At 48.9% G+C, this 16,775-nt stretch overlaps 1 protein-coding gene across 4 annotated transcripts in view; it reads right to left on the reverse strand.

Moving 5' to 3' along the window:
- RHBDF2 (rhomboid 5 homolog 2) overlaps positions 1-16,775 on the reverse strand; it is an 85,773-nt gene that overhangs the window by 7,868 nt on the left and 61,130 nt on the right. For all 4 annotated transcript variants that reach the window (XM_048818188.2, XM_048818190.2, XM_048818187.2 and 1 more), the window contains exons 4-14: positions 10,250-10,442; positions 9,618-9,830; positions 7,963-8,091; positions 6,614-6,744; positions 6,105-6,308; positions 5,375-5,486; positions 4,254-4,328; positions 3,478-3,639; positions 1,810-1,916; positions 968-1,031; positions 584-678 (exon numbers count right to left, since the gene is read on the reverse strand). In XM_048818188.2, coding sequence (XP_048674145.2) covers positions 584-678; positions 968-1,031; positions 1,810-1,916; positions 3,478-3,639; positions 4,254-4,328; positions 5,375-5,486; positions 6,105-6,308; positions 6,614-6,744; positions 7,963-8,091; positions 9,618-9,830; positions 10,250-10,442 — 1,485 coding nt within the window. The remainder of the gene's footprint in view (positions 1-583; positions 679-967; positions 1,032-1,809; positions 1,917-3,477; positions 3,640-4,253; positions 4,329-5,374; positions 5,487-6,104; positions 6,309-6,613; positions 6,745-7,962; positions 8,092-9,617; positions 9,831-10,249; positions 10,443-16,775) is intronic.

Genomic DNA, 16,775 nt, shown 5'->3' on the forward strand with positions numbered 1-16,775 from the left:
AGATCCTCATTTATTCTTCCCTCGGCCCAGGGACAAGATGGAGGAGTCTATCCAGGCTCAGTCTGGCCTAGCTGCTTAACTCCACACTGCATTTACAGGGTTTGGCTGAAACTTGCAGCTCCCAGCTTATTAATGCCCTGGGGCATTTTCTGCCTTTCACAAGAAGGGCTATCTGCCCATCACAACAGACCTACAGGGGCCTTAAGTCAATGACTGATGTCCCAGAAGGAAGCATCTTTTCCAAGAAAGATCCCAAGGAAGTTAACTGAAGAAGCAAACCCTCCTATGATAAGGCATAGCCCCAGGACACTGGTCTCCCAAGGGCACAGTAGTCGCTTCCATGCACATTCTACATTCCTCTGGGTACATGACGACAGAGTCAGGCATGCAAGGCCAGTGGGAATGAGCTTTACCCCACTGGGTCCAGAGCAGTTGTCTCAGATCAGCCCTTGGCTCTGTCCCCTCTCCTTTACCCGTATAACACAAGACTAATGCTATGAGTAGAATAGGGATCTTAACCACTGGCATGGCAAGGTCCAGTCGCATCAGGAATGCTGCCTGGAGGAGCATGGTTGCAGCTTACCTGCCTTTGGTACCGATACAGCACGGTCTCCCTTTGATCTCACAGTCCAGGTGCAAAAAGCCTGTGTGGTTGTTTTTGGCTTGATAGGTGCAAATCTAAAAGGAAAAGTAAAGAACTGGTTATAGGACGGGAGACATGCACATACTGCAGCTGAGTGCATAAGTGCAGATGGATAGTGGGCAAGGGGGAGTTCCACCACCCAGACCCATCATGCTGGGGTATGTTACATCCACACTGGCACTTCTCTGGTCACAGGGGTTCCCCAGCTTGGTCCAAAAGCAGCCTGTAATTTCTCTGTCTTTCTAGGCCAGGAGGCCTCTCCCAGAACGCTATGGGCGATGAACGGGAAGGGAAACAGCAAAATATTCCCAGGAGACTCCTTACCGGCCACTTGGTAATGTCATCTGGCCAGACGTGAGGCGGGGTGGAGGCTGGCTCCTCGCACGTCCTGTGGGGGTGGAGCAATCAGTGAGGAAGGGTTCTGCTGGTGCAGCCTTTGTCTGGGACCCTCTGACAGCGAAACCCTCTGGGCTGTCAGTCCTGGACGAGCACTCACAGGGGTCTGGGTAGCTTCTCTCTCCTCCCACCTCAGTGCAGAGTCCCCAGTTCATTCTCTTTGGTCTCTGAGGGCCAGACTTTACTATGGACCATGCCTGGGCTGACTGCGGCAGTACAAGGAAGGGGACTGTGTGCGCTCCCTAACACAGACAGTTTAATGTGCTCTTGGGTGGACCGTGTCACATGCCCAGAGGCCCGGGTCACATGCACACAAATGTAAGCATCCAATGGGTAAATGCATTTCTCCTCTATCTCACCCCATGAATTAAGACAAACAGACAGACATGGTTACAGCACAAGACTGGCAGTCAGGGCTTCTGGGTTCTACTTCTAGCTGATGCCAACTTTCTGTGAGAGCTCAGGTAAGTTGGTTTCAGTTCACTCAGTTTCTCCTTCCCTATCTTTAAAATGGAACACGTGTGTTTGGAAAAGTGCTTTGAGAGCCTCAGATGCAAGGTGCCATAGGCATGAACATTCTCCCTCAGTACAACCCTTTTATAGCAGAGCTGGAAATAGCAAAGCCAAGACCCACCCACCTCCACCCATGGTATATGGTTCCCAAGCCCCCCCTGCAGACATGGAGACTTATCACGGCCTGCCTCCAATGCCTCGTTCCTATTCAACTACCCCTCCTGTTCCCTCCCCTTTCTCCGGCGTGGTGCCCATACCTGGGGTCCTGATGGCATACAGCCCCGGATGTTCGCTTCCAGCTGGAATTGCTGAGCATCGTCGGGGAGTTAGAATCTGGCCACTTTGTGAAAGTTGCTAACGTCTCCTGCAGTTCCAGAGAATGGGAATTTGGAGTGTGGGGTTTTTTAGTTGTTAAACAGATACATAGATTTGATGTGTTCAAACCAGCTCATTCGAACATGGGTCCATTCAGTCAGACCCCACAATTCCTCTCTGCACTTCCAAATATCCACCCGCTTGGGTGGAAGAGCCATCCTGGAATCATATATTGCCTCCTGGATGGCTGTTTTAGTGAGCTTCTTGTCCTGTGGGTGAGCTCCCCCTAATTCCCTTTGTAATTCTCTTTAATGTTGTGTAGCTATCACGACATTAAAGAGACTTACATTGGGAAAAACAATTGTATTAAAATCAATTTGTGTTATTTAGGATGTTCTCTAAAAAGTGAGCGAAAGCAATCAGGTGCAAGAAATCACCCCTAAGCATTGCACAAATCTTGGAATCTGTGGCAGCACACCCTAGTCATAATTCATATTATTTAAACGGAAGCGACAGTGTGTTGAATTTCTTGCATGTATCATTCATGACTTCGTTGTCAGCATTTGACCCTGCTTAACACATTAGCTGTTATCCATCCAGTGGGCCCACTTGAAGAAAATATCTTCAAAGAGCAACTGAATTTGCCTCTCCTGGTGGCACAGCAATGTGACATGACACCCACATGTGCAGAGCCCTGCACACTGCCAGTTGCTGTGCAAGACCACCAGTAAACATTGTGCATCTATACGCACAATGTTTAAAGTCATCTCTGCTGCATGCAGCCAGGAAGAGCAGTACCAGGTGCAGAGTTGGTAGGAAGGACCACCTGCTGCTCTCTCATCATGTCTGGTGCAGCTAACATGGAAGATTCCATTAAAAGAGTAACCCATCACATGAATGGGTACAGGAATTAAGAAATAAGTGATGTGAGATAATAATTAGAAGCACAATTAGAGAGGATCTAAAGTGCCACATAGTAGGCAGATATTAATCTTGCTGTGATCATGGAAAGTGATTCAATATGGTGTATATCCCATGAGCTGCATAAAGCAGGGGTATAAAAGATCCAGTCTAGTTTTAATTTTCAGGTTCATTGGGTCCCTGAGATGGTGTGAACTGAATCATGACTTACCATCTGATGGGCTCCTCTTATGTTTCCTTTGTGTCTAATGGTCTCTGTAGTGTTAATACGCAGAAGCATAAGAATAAGGTAAGCACAGTGGAATTCCAGCATTGTTCATATTTAAGAGTCTTAGCTTGCGGAGACCATTAGGCACAAAGAGAGATGGAAACTTAAGTGGAGCCATCAGAAGGGAGGTCCTGATTCCTAACGCTTGACTTATAACAAGTTAAAATGGTACATGAGACAAAGCCAGAGGTCAGCACCACTTTACACTTGAACCCCACCTTGCCTCACCACTCTCTTGGTTCTTCGCTAGCAGGTATCTTTCCTGGTTCCTTCCCTGACCTAATCACAGCAAGTAGACAGTCTTCCCCCTCCCCCACATCGTACACACCCCAAAGTCCTGTCTGCATTAGTCTTGCAGCTGTCCTTGGGATTCCTGGAGGTTTTCTTGTCCCATAGCCGATAGGCAGCCTATCGCACTCACCGAACAGTCTTTTCGCTGAGTCTGGATGCAGCCCGAGTTGTCGTTTTGGACGCAGCAGCCCGAGTTACGCTCCTGCTCTCTCTCTTTTTGAATGCGCTTCTCAACCTGCTGGTCCTTGCGGATGCAAGGGGAGAACTTGGCTCCCAGGTGGATCAGGTCAATCTGAAACACAATACAATTCAATACAAGCCATCTTTTGTGCCATTAAAGTGCTGTGGGTTATACAGAAGCGGTGGTTTAAGGGAAAACTGGCGTACACTGCACCTTTGGGACAGAGGATCTGGGATTTCTGCGTGTAGCCAGTTTCAGAGGCTGGATATCACAGGGGAGTGCTTCCAAGGGACTTGGGTGCACCTGCTGTGATCCTGCAAGGCAGATGGGAGAGCGCTGGAGTGGCTGAAAGTCTGGTGGGGTGAGGAACTAACAGCCAGGCACCCCAGACAAGGCTAGGGGGTAACAAGGTGGCTCTCAGTCCGGGGTACCCCAAGAATAGTCACAGTCTATAGCACTCAGTGGGCTGAGCCACATCACAAAAAGTTACCAGCAACACAGATGGGGGTTGAAAGAGAGCCTAGAGACGGAACAGCATGGGGCTGCAACAGGTCAGGCCTGACCTGCTGGATAAAGCTGTGTGCAAGAGACGTTTGGACAGCAGCTGTTAGAACCTTGTTTCTCCTTCCCTCTGCGCTAAAGGGTACGTTCCTCTCTGCTTCCTGCAGGGCAAAGGAGGAGAGGAAAAAAAAACCAAAACAAAACAACCTAGACATATCCCTTACCGAGCCTGGGCCAATCCAGAAGTTCTCCTGCTGGATGTACTTCACACTCTCATACACACCTTTGTTCCTCAGCACCTGCCAAGAGGGCACAACGTTTAAAAGTCACACAGTGTAATTCACAGCAAAAAGGACCCAAGGTTTAACAAGATGGATTTTTCCAACTGCCAGCCCTGCAAACTTGGCCTGGGATCCAAGAGTCAGGCTGGGTTCTCTTTGTCTCATAGAGCAGTGAAGGGCCTTAACGACATAGGAGCTTTCATTGTGTTGCCCAGGTATAATTTAGAGAATAACTTGGCCCACAGGGGAAGACCAGCTTCATTTCAAGTCTTTCTATGTACTTATGCAGCCTCACCTCATGATCATGATTAGATTTGAGCCTCTCAGCACCCCTACAAGGTAGGGCAGTGCTACCTCATTTTACAGAAGGAGAAACAGGACGATCAAGTAACTTGCCCAAGGTCACACTGGAAGACAGTGGTAGGGCTGGGAATTTGATTCATGTTTCCCAAGTCCAGTCCAGTGCTTTATCCACTGGACCATCCTTGCTACTGAGATCCCAGGCTGGATTTCAGGGTGATCAGCGAGGGGGAAAAGACATTCCTGTTGCTCAGAAACTGAGCACGTTTGATATGGAGTCACAAAGACACTAAACATGGTAACCCCATCACTCCTGAGGCCATTTAAAACCGAAAGAAATCCAAGTCTGTCTGTACATGTTCAGTGGGAGGTAGTACAACGGCTGCTTTTTCCAGAGTGTGAGGTTAAGAGAAGAAAAAAAGATTACAGGAAAGAATAAATGTTGGCCATCTTCCCAGGAAGCTTAATTCCTGCCTTCCTTTCAGTGCCTGGGTACCTAGGAGAGAAAGGGAGCCACCTGGCTAACTGTATGCCTGGAGAGATGCTGGAGAATTAAGCCTGCATGGGATAATCCCCATTTTGCTGGCATTCAGCAGAGCTGGGGCAACAGACTTGCTTTAAATCAGCTACTGGAGTCCTGGCATTAGAGACAGGATTCCCCAGAGAGACAGGCAGTGCCAAAGGTACCATTAGCCCAAGGGACTCGATAGGCTAGACAGCACCAAGACCCCACAATAGGCACAGCCAGTATCGATTAAACTTACTAACTCTGTCGTCACGTGCTGGGCAAACCCGATTGGCGCGATGCCGTACGTGCAGATAACCAGCAGGGTGATGATGATATGGACAAAGGTGAGCCAATAGGTGAAATACGGCCTAGGGGAGGGGAAGGGAAACACAAACAAGGGTCACTCTTCACAGACTGAGCAGCTCCATCCCTGCCAACCTTCACTCACATTAAACCAGCAGGCTGGAGATGCCCACATCCGACGCAGCAGGACATGGCAAATTAGGTCAGATGTAGGAGGGGCTCAGGACAGGGATATGTAGGTTGGGTTCGGAGGCGCCTTGGTGGAGCTGCTGTTGGGATTGCTTTAGTTAGTATTTCACAACCCCAGTGCAAGGCATATTTTGCATCCATAACCACTAAAATAGAAGTCAAGTCATCAGAGCCCTTTCCCTGACCACCCGCCTCTCCACGCAGCTCCTTGTCTGGGAGGATCTCTGCTCAGACGAGGGGCCCGCGAAGGTACTGGAACTGAAGCGAATAGAGCCCCCCTGCTGCGTATGTTTGGAACCACTCAGCGTGGGCCACGCTGAACTGACAGGCCCCGACCCTGATCTCGCTCCCCTGGCGTCAATCAGGAGTAACTCCATACCAGTCAACATCAAGAACCAGGCCCAGCGTTTACATATGGGGCAGCATGAGGATCCAGTATCAGCCCAGCCCATTATAACCACACCCGCCCCAGCCAGCCAGAGCCCGGCCCTCACCTGTGACTGTCTGTGTTCTCCAGCTGAGACTGGACCGTGCTGCTGATGCTCCGGCGGTACGTCCTGTTCAGCCACTTGCCCACCACCCCCAGCCCGTAGTATCGCTTCTTGCGGTCAAAGGCGAAGTGCTTCACTTTGGAAGCAATCCGCTTGCCTCTCTTGGGGCCGGGGACTGCGGACACCGAGAACCCGACACCTTCCTTCCTGCAGCGAGAAGCATTTAATTCAATTCCCTTCGAAGAGGTGGAGTTAAATGCTTTACTCCCTTTCGAGCATGGCCTCATCACAGCATGGCCAGTATTGCCTGAAGTGAAAGGAGTTGCCAGGGAAAGGAATGGGGACAAGTCCTTTCTGGATATCTAACCCAACTCCAGCCCCCCAGCACCATTCAGCGCAATGGGTCAGCTCAGAAGCTATCTAGGACAGCACATGTCAAGTCTGAGGCACTGGGCAAATCTCTGTGGCACAGCCCCGAGCCCGCACAGCCCCAAGCCAGAATCAATACTCACAGAACAGGCTGTTCCACCTCAGAGGATCGGGCGCCGTCCAGGTGAGAAAGCCCTTGGAAGTAAGCAGCTGAGAGGGGTGGCGATTCGAACACGTCATCCGGCATGGAATACATCTCCTCGTGCGCATCTATCTGTGAGGGACACAGTAGAGACACGTGCGTGATGGACTAGTTCAGACAGATAAGTGATCCAGATGGCATCCCAACCAACCTTACTCCTGGCTCAGACCTGGCTTCAGGACAGGGCCTTGTGAGACAATGTGGGATGATCAACCATTAATTCAATGGAGAGATTTATGCTTAGCACGGCATTGTGGTATCTGATCATTGATTCACCGAGCACCAACAGAGTTCCTGTCCCATTTGTAAGACCATGGCTTTCCCTGCCCAAAGAACTCACAGATTATCTGGGTTCTACAGTGCTGGAGATGCTCTATTAAAATCATTTTTATTACAGTTATGTCTAAGAACCAGCGGAGATTGAGGCTCCTTTGGGCTAGGTGCTGCACAAAAAGTCCCAGCCTTGCAGAGCTTACAATCTAAATCAGACTGAAGGCCTGGGCCACACTTAAAGCTTAGGCTGTCTTCGCTACCCCATTCAGGGATATGAAAGTCTAGATCCTTGAGCGCCATAACGATGCTGACCTAGCCCCTGGAGCAGATGCAGCTAGGCTGATGGAGGAATTCTCTTGGCGTCGTCTGCATGACAAGGTTGAGCCAGCATAGCTACATCGCCAGAGCTACGCTGCTATAGTCCCCGCAGTGTAGATGTGGCTAAGCGCTGCTGCTGTGGGATAGGATGTACGTAGGGAGAAACCGGTGACAATAATTAAGGTGTATTTTCCACTTTGCTTGTGAATAGAGACTGTAGCCTCTGGGCCCCTTATTACTCAAAACTGAACTCGCTCCCAGCATATTAAGCAACCCTCCCACCCCAAAACGGTGAAAAGCAACAAGTTTAACAGAGCGAGATTGGGATGGCAGGGGAATTATTTGGTGTTGGGCAATAGAAGGCAAGGTCAACGTCCCAAGCAGTAAAAGCTCTCTAGGGCACGGGACCTGTAAGATAACAGCCTGGGATGCCATGCACCAGTGTCAGAAAGATTTAAAATAAAAGGGGGAAGAGAGGGAAAATTTACACTGGGTTTAAAACAATCAAAATATCAGCACTAGGGAAGTGAAGCCCCAGTTTCCATCAACATGCTCAGAGTGGAGTCTCAACAGGGCCAGCCCGGGGTCTCACAGAATGCATCACCAGCCACAGGGGTTCCAAGACCTGGTGACTCAGCCCCAAGGGAAAAGCCACAGGGGAAAGGGGGTGAAGCTAGGATATCATGGAACCATGCTTGCCTTACTGAAGAATGAGGAGTCCAGTGTATCTGCAGCATCCACCATGTCCTCATCCAGGAAGCTGGGATACAGGAAGCTCCGCTTGTTGCCTCTGTGTTTCGATGGCGAGGGCTCCAAAACTGAACGTCCCTTTCATTGAGGAAAAGGCAAAACACTGGGTGATGAAATGCACTAGGAAAGCTGTACTTTGCCCTACTATAGTGGGGGACCAGCAGGCCATTTTGGGGCTGATCATCAAGTTGATTAACCTGCATGGCCGGGAATCTGCACACAGATTTCCCAAAGAAGGAATCCGTCAGCATTTCAGATCTCTGTTGTGGAAGTTTGCAAAGTGTTGCATGCACCTCCACCAGCACCCAGCAGTACATAAGCATTGGATCAAATATTATAACACTAAGTTATTAGAACACTCAGTAAAAAGGCAAGTGCAGCCATCAAACTCCAGCCTCGAGCTAAACACAACGCTTGTCCTGCCCACACTAGAATTCACAGTCAGGGTCAGAGAAATGTGGGGCTGGAATGGACCTCCAAGGTCAGCAGGTCCAGCCACCTGTGCTGAAGCAGCACCAAGCAAACCTAGACCATCCCTGACCGGTGTTTGTCCAATCTGTTCTTGAAAACCTCCAGTGATGGGGATTCCACAACCTCCCTTGGAAGTCTGTTCCGGAGCTTAACTGCCCTTAGAGTTAGAAAGTTGCCCCCCTAACATCTGACGTAAACCTCCCTTGCTGCAGATTAAATGTACATTAACATGTTAAAACATAGCTCAAAAAGCCAGTGTTGCCAAACTCGATGGTTAGGGCTGATCAAAATTTGGCCTTTCCATCCTGTAGAAAATTGAGAGAGATTCTGAAATCTGGTTTTGTCCCAAATCGGGCCCAAAAGTCAAAATCTCCAAATTTGTGAGACACAAAACAGTGGGTGTCTATGAGGTTTTGACTACAATACTAAATTCAAAGTCTAAACATTTTGGCCTTCTCAAAATGTAACGTTCTTCATCATTTCCCCAGGTCAGTGAAATCAATACATTCCGATAACGTGTTTTGATTTTGTCATATCAGCATGGTCTGATGGAAAACGGTTTTGTCAGAAAATTTTCAACCACCTCTGCCTACAAGGTGAGCTACATCTGGTTCATACAGCCTGTGAAACCAGGTTATTCTCTAGTGCAGAGCAGGCCTGTTAATGGGCCCCAGCAGCAACACCAGCCATGACAAGGGTTTCATGCAACGTTTGCAATGAAATCTGAAAACCTCCACATGTTAAAGGTTGCCATTCAGTGCTGATTTTCTTAAACAGTGCACGGTTCCCTCAAACCACTGAGCTTTTCTAGCTAAAATTCTGCTTAAAATAAAGCACTGCAATATGTAGATAGGCATTGCGTACGTCATCCAACCAAAACATCTTGCAAAAGTATCAAACCATGTAGGGGTCTGCAAAGTGTCCCAGAATGCAATGAAAAATTGTCTTGCATTAAGTGTTGAGGGGGAAAAAATGACTGCATTTGTAGAGCCCTGGGAGAACCTTAGTAAGGGCTCCAGTTCAGAACTTGGGAACGCACAAGTGACAGGACATAAGGGTGCCCTGGACAAGTCTCGGAGGAAGGTTCACTAGGCAGCAGCTCAGCTGGGAATGCATTCACAAGCAGAACTCACTTTGATTATAGCCGCAGCTGCCCTGAAGCTCATGTGGGCGACAGACTCCCTCTTCCTACGGGGCAAACGGGTGTAGCCTGACCGCACACTGGTGAAAGATGTTAGGGAGAGGACTCCAGGCGTCTGGGGTGGTAGAACAGGATGAGGGGTCCGAGGACGATCGACTTCATCCGGATGCCGGAACGGACGGCCTCTGGCCAAAGGGTCTATGATCTTAAGAGTCACATGGACAGAGAGAAAAGGAGTACTTGTGGCACCTTAGAGACTAACCAATTTATTTGAGCATGAGCTTTCGTGAGCTACAGCTCACTTCATCAGATGTTTACCGTGGAAACTGCAGCAGACTTTATATACACACAGAGAATATGAAACAATACCTCCTCCCACCCCACTGTCCTGCTGGTAATAGCTTATCTAAAGTGATCAGCAGGTGGGCCATTTCCAGCACAAATCCAGGTTTTCTCACCCTCCACCCCCCCACACAAATTCACTCTCCTGCTGTGTACTAGGTTTGGTTTTTAGCTCCATGTGCACATGAACGTAAGAGACAGAAAAGGGAGACACAAAGATACACATTATGCAAGTGAACCCTGCTGTGAGTGGGTTTTCGGCCACACTCTTGAGAGTTTTACCTTGGGCATCTTGCATGGCTTCGGTGACTCGGTGCCTTGGAAGGAGGGCACCTCCTGACTGGGTAGCTCCATGTCTCGGTAGGGGGCCTTGAGCTTGCCATATCGCAGGCTGCAGTGCTGCCGGCTCTTGCGTTGCCAGTGCTCCCGCTTTCCCTCCCAGTCACTGCTGACACCAAACCACTGGGCTGTGCCCCTGCCAAAGCAAGTGTTGAGAGAAACACAGTGCTCATCTCTACTGGAGGAATACTGCATGCAAAGGGACTAAGTCCACACGACCGAGAACGCGGCAAGTCATTTAAATACAGAATTGGAGTGCAAAATAGTATCTGAAATAGACCATCTCTGAGCCTTTTACACCATACACATCTCAGACACCACGACTGTCACCTCCAGAGCTATAAGCAACTTCGGATATTGTCCACACTGCAACTGGGGCCTGCTCTACAATACTGAATTCGGTTGACATAAGTCGCTTTGCATTGACCTCTTTATGCGCATGTCTACACTCAAATGTGTCTCTGACTCATGTAAGTGCCCCATTACGACAATGCAGTAAAACCATCCTCCCCCCAACCGTGTAGAGCCTTAGTGGACCTACTTAGGTCAACGCAGCGAGAGTGTAGATACTGCATGACCTGTGTCGATCCTAACATATCTGCCAACAGCTGTCCCACAATGCCCCATTCCCTGCAACAGTGACTGCTCTGGACACAATTTTAAACTCCACTGCCCAGGGTTCAGAGACCGGAAGCCCACCACATTCCCTTTACAAACTGAGTATTTTTGAATTGATTTTTCCCCCGATCGCCCACCTGGATGAGCAAACCTAGCTGATCACCTTTGTTGTGTGCATCATAGATCCAGAGATTCAGTGCTACGCTGCCAGCTTTGAAATAGTCCTCGGAGGAACCCCTTCAGCGTGCCAGACCCCCAAGGAGTCTCTCTCTTCCTACAGGGTGAGCCATATGGCCTCACTGCCTTCTACTGCTGAACCTCTGGGCTTCAGCTTCACACCATGAGCTCTGTTCAACAAGTCCAGCTGAGACAGGCCCCTGCTAGAGACTTGTCCACTCTGCAGGGTTTCATGCACCTCCCCAAGCATTCACAGTGACACACACACACAGCGTTGTCAAGAAACAGTCGAGTTTATTAGTCAACTGCAGCACAGTGAAGTCCTTAGAGTAGTATAGGGAAAGGAAGGTTAAAGTGTAGGCCTTTCTGGTTAGCCCAGAGCCCAGCCAAGCTGGGTGAACGCCATTGTTCAGGCTCTGGTCTGACCTCCTGGGTCAGGTTCCAGATTAGAGCCCAGACTCTTTCCAGCAGCCAGCTTTTACCCCCTCACCTCTCCAGTCCTTTGTTCTCCAGCTTGGGAATGTTGCTCAGCTTCCCTGAGGAGAGGTGGGGAAATCTGCCTCCCGCTGGGTCCTTGGTGGCTAGGTATCAATGCCCTGGGTGATTGGATTTGCCAGCCTCTTCTTGTATCTTCCATTGACAGGAGGTCGGTCTCAACTAGTCTTTTTTTTAAAATGGCTCATTTCAAGCTCAGCCAGGCAGGCAGCATTAATACCCATGTCTCTGAGCCTGCCCTGAGAGCAAACAGTCCTTTTCCCCTCACCGGGCAACAACGCAGCATATATGGGAAACTGAGGCACACAGAAAAGGAGTACTTGTGGCACCTTAGAGACTAACACATTTATTTGGGCATAAGCTTTCGTGAGCTACAGCTCACTTCATCGGATGCATTCAGTGGAATACACAGTGGGGAGATTTATATACATAGAGAACATGAAACAATGGTTGTTACCATACACATTGTAACGAGAGTGATCACTTAAGGTGAGCTATTACCAGCAGGAGAGCGGGGGGTGGGAACCTTTTGTAGTGATAACCAAGGTGGGCCATTTCCAGCAGTTGACAAGAATATCTGAGGAATAGTGGGGGGTGGGGAATAAACATGGGGAAATAGTTTTACTTTGTGTAATGACCCATCCACTCCCAGTCTCTATTCAAGCCTAAGTTAATTGTATCCAGTTTGCAAATTAATTCCAATTCAGCAGTCTCTCATTGGAGTCTGTTTCTGAAGTTTTTTTGTTGAAGAACTGCAACTTTTAGGTCTGTAATTGAGTGACTAAAGAGATTGAACTGTTCTCAGACTGGTTTTTGAATGTTATAATTCTTGGACGTCTGATTTGTGTCCATTTATTCTTTTGCGTAGAGACTGTCCAGTTTGACCAATGTACATGGCAGAGGGGCATTGCTGGCACATGATGGCATATATCACATTGGTAGATGTGCAGGTGAACGAGCCTCTGATAGTGTGACTGATGTGATTAGGCCCTATGATGGTGTCCCCTGAATAGATATGTGGACACAGTTGGCAACGGGCTTTGTTGCAAGGATAGGTTCCTGGGTTAGTGGTTCTGTTGTATGGTTGCTGGTGAGTATTTGCTTCAGGTTGGGGGGCTGTCTGTAAACAAGGACTGGCCTGTCTCCCAAGATCTTTGAGTGTGATGGGTCGTCCTTCAGGATAGGTTGTAGATCCTTGATGATGCGCTGGAGGTTTTAGTTGGGGGCTGAAGGTGATGGCTAGTGGCGTTCTGTTATTTTCTTTGTTGGGCCTGTCCTGTAGTAGGTGACTTCTGGGTACTCTTCTGGCTCTATCAATCTGTTTCTTCACTTCAGCAGGTGGGTATAGTAGTTGTAAGAATGCTTAACAGAGATCTTGTAGGTGTTTGTCTCTGTCTGAGGGGTTGGAGCAAATACGGTTGTATCGTAGAGCTTGGCTGTAGACAATGGATCGTGTGGTGTGGTCTGGATGAAAGCTGGAGGCATGTAGGTAGGAATAGCGGTCAGTAGGTTTCCGGTATAGGGTGGTGTTTATGTAACCATCGCTTATTAGCAGGCTAGTGTCCAGGAAGTGGATCTCTTTTGTGGACTGGTCCAGACTGAGGTTGATGGTGGGATGGAAATTGTTGAAATCATGGTGGAATTCCTCAAGGGCTTCTTTTCCATGGGTCCAGATGATGAAGATGTCATCAATGTAGCTCAAGTAGAGTAGGGGCATTAGGGGACGAGAGCTGAGGAAGCGTTGTTCTAAGTCGGCCATAAAAATGTTGGCATACTGTGGGGCCATGCGGGTACCCATAGCAGTGCTACTGATTTAAAGGTATACATTGTACCCAAATGTGAAATAGTTATGGATGAGGACAAAGTCACAAAGTTCAGCCACCAGGTTTGCCGTGACATTATCGGGGATACTGTTCCTGATGGCTTGTAGTCCATCTTTGTGTGGAATGTTGGTGTAGAGGGCTTCTACATCCATAGTAGCCAGGATGGTGTTTTCAGGAAGATCACCGATGGATTGTAGTTTCCTCAGGAAGTCAGTGGTGTCTCGAAGATAGCTGGGAGTGCTGGTAGCATAGGGCCTGAGGAGGGAGTCTACATAGCCAGACAATCCTGCTGTCAGGGTGCCAATGCCTGAGATGATGGGGCATCCAGGATTCCCAGGTTTATGGATCTTGGGTAGCAGATAGAATACCCCAGGTCGGGGCTCCAGGGGTGTGTCTGTGCGGATTTGTTCTTGTGCTTTTTCAGGGAGTTTCTTGAGCAAATGCTGTAGTTTCTTTTGGTAACCCTCAATGGGATCAGAGGGTAATGGCTTGTAGAAAGTGGTGTTGGAGAGCTGCCTAGCAGCCTCTTGTTCATATTCCGACCTAATCATGATGACGACAGCACCTCCTTTGTCAGCCTTTTTGATTATGATGTCAGAGTTGTTTCTGAGGCTGTGGATGGCATTGTGTTCTGCATGGCTGAGGTTATGGGGCAAGTGATGCCGCTTTTCCACAATTTCAGCCCGTGCACATCGGCGGAAGCACTCTATGTAGAAGTCCAGTCTGCTGTCTCGACCTTCAGGAGGAGTCCACGCAGAATCTTTCTTTTTGTAGTCTTGGTAGGAAGGTCTCTGTGGGTTAGTATGTTGTTCAGAGGTGCGTTGGAAATATTCCTTGAATCGGAGACATCAAAAATAGGATTCTAGGTCACCACAGAACTGTATCATGTTCGTGGGGGTGGAGGGGCAGAAGGAGAGGCCCCGAGATAGGACAGATTCTTCTGCTGGGCTAAGAGTATAGTTGGATATATTAACAATATTGCTGGATGGGTTAAGGGAACCACTGTTGTGGCCCCTTGTGGCATGCAGTAGTTTAGTGTCCTTTTTCTTTTGTAGAGAAGCAAAGTGTGTGTTGTAAATGGCTTGTCTAGTTTTGTAAACTCCAGCCATGAGGAAGTTTGTGTGGAAGGTTGTTTTTTTATGAGAGTATCCAGTTTTGAGAGCTCATTCTTAATCTTTCCCTGTTTGCTGTAGAGGATGTTGATCAGGTGGTTCCGCAGTTTCTTTGAGAGCGTGTGGCACAAGCTGTCAGCATAGTCTGTGTGGTATGTAGATTGTAATGGATTTTTTTTTTACCTTCAGTCCTTTTGGTATGATGTCCGTCTGTTTGCATTTGGAAAGGAAGATAATGTCTGTCTGTATCTGTACGAGATTTTTCATGAAGTGGATAGATTTCCACTCCATATGGCTAAATTCAGTGCCTTGCATAATGACAGGTTTCAGAGTAGTAGCCGTGTTAGTCTGTATTCGCAAAAAGAAAAAGGAGGACTTGTGGCACCTTAGAGACTAACACATTTATTTGGGCATAAGCTTTCGTGAGCTACAGCTCACTTCATTGGATGCATTCAGTGGAAAATACAGTGGGGAGATTTATATACATAGAGAACATGAAACAATGGGTGTTACCATACACCCTGTAACCAGAGTGATCACTTAAGGTGAGCTATTACCAGCAGGAGAACGGGGTGGGGAGAGGCACACAAGAGATTCATAAAAATATTACAGAAAATCCCACTTCATCACACAGCGTGCCGCTGCCCAGATGACCATTCCAACTCCATGCACACGAGGCAGTAGACAAGCTAGTGTGCCTGGAGTAGACTGATCTCCCAGGCCTGGGGAGAGAAGAGGCTGTGCAGACACAACTAGGGACCAGCTCTAGAAACGCGGACATCTACAAGCAGGTTGCACAGGGGATGCAGACAAAGAGTTCCGACACAGACAGGGATCAGCAGCAGGACCGCGTGAAAGCGAAGAAACTTTGTCAGGGATACCACAAAGTGAGGAAGGGCAACAGTCAAGCTGGTGCTGTGCCGGAGGTCTGACACTTTTACAATAAATTGCATGCCTTGCTCAACAGAGATTGCACCAGCACCTCACAGAGCACTGCCGATGCCTCCGAGGAGCCAGGGATGGAGATCCCTGTCATGGATGGGGGGTGGGTTGGGCATGGGCACGGGCACACAGCAGGGGACTCCAGCCGTGCTGCTCGCCAGGATCCATTGAATACTCTGCTGGAGACTAGCCAGTCCCGCCACGTGAGCGCGGATCAGCCCGCAGATGAAGGGGAAGGGAGCTTGGGGAAGTGTGTGCATACATTTTTCCTTACTATGTTTAAATTTAAAGCTGGTGTCCTGACTTTTCGTTGTGTGAGAAGAGGTAACAGTACAACAAGCAGGGAAGAGCAGGCAGCCGCTGGGTTAGACGGGAGAGAAGGATAGGAGCAGTTTGTGTACAGAGATGGACGTCCCTCATACCCTCTGGAGAGATCTTGATGAAATGGCCATGGAGGCAAGCCTCTCCCTAACATTTCTAGGCATGGCTGCGGAAGGACACTTTCCCAGGCCAGTCTGTGAGGAGTTCAGCTAGCACCATTGAGACAGGCCAGAGGCATATGGGCTCAGGCGGCTTCGAGATGCCAACAGCAGCTGGGCTCACTGGTCTGTTGTGCCCCTTCCAAGTGAAATATCAGATAAAAACCACCACACCCTGTGAAAGCCAATGCCAATATTTACTGCCCTTGCACTGTACTCAGACCCATGCTGAATAGGGGCTGAAATTCTGTCGCTTCATGAAACACAAAACCAACTCCTTGCCCCTGCAGGCCGTACTCACCATGGCTGGGGTGGTGCTGAGCTGAGGCGCTCCGTAGCACAACCATCCCCAGGCATTTCTCATTAAAAGGATTTATGGGAATAAGGGGAGGGAGTTTTGACGTTGATTCTTCCCTTTCTGTTGTGACTATAAATGTAACGATACATGGGTCTATTCTGACCTGGAGGCATTGAGGGATGACCCATCCACACCCACAGAATGCCTGGCCCTGTGGAGGAGCAGAAGACAGATGAGGACCAGGGAGGACATGTTCTGTGAGATCCTATAAGCCAATGCTGCATCCACCCATCAACAAAGTGGGTTGGAGAGCCAACGTGACCAACGACATGGAGAAAGATATAGAGAGGACAGGAAAAAGGCATGGGAATTCCAGCAGGCCAAGAAGCAGGAAACGCACCAGCACATAATGGGTCTCCTCAGACAGCAAACTCTTGGCGTACAGCTTCACGAGCCATGGGAGCAAAAGGGATAGGCTGTGTCCCGCAGAATCACCACTGGCATGTCAACATCGCCAGCGGTAAT

Source organism: Caretta caretta, chromosome 14, assembly GCF_965140235.1.
Source record: "Caretta caretta isolate rCarCar2 chromosome 14, rCarCar1.hap1, whole genome shotgun sequence".
In the NCBI taxonomy this organism is placed as follows: Eukaryota; Metazoa; Chordata; order Testudines; family Cheloniidae; genus Caretta; species Caretta caretta.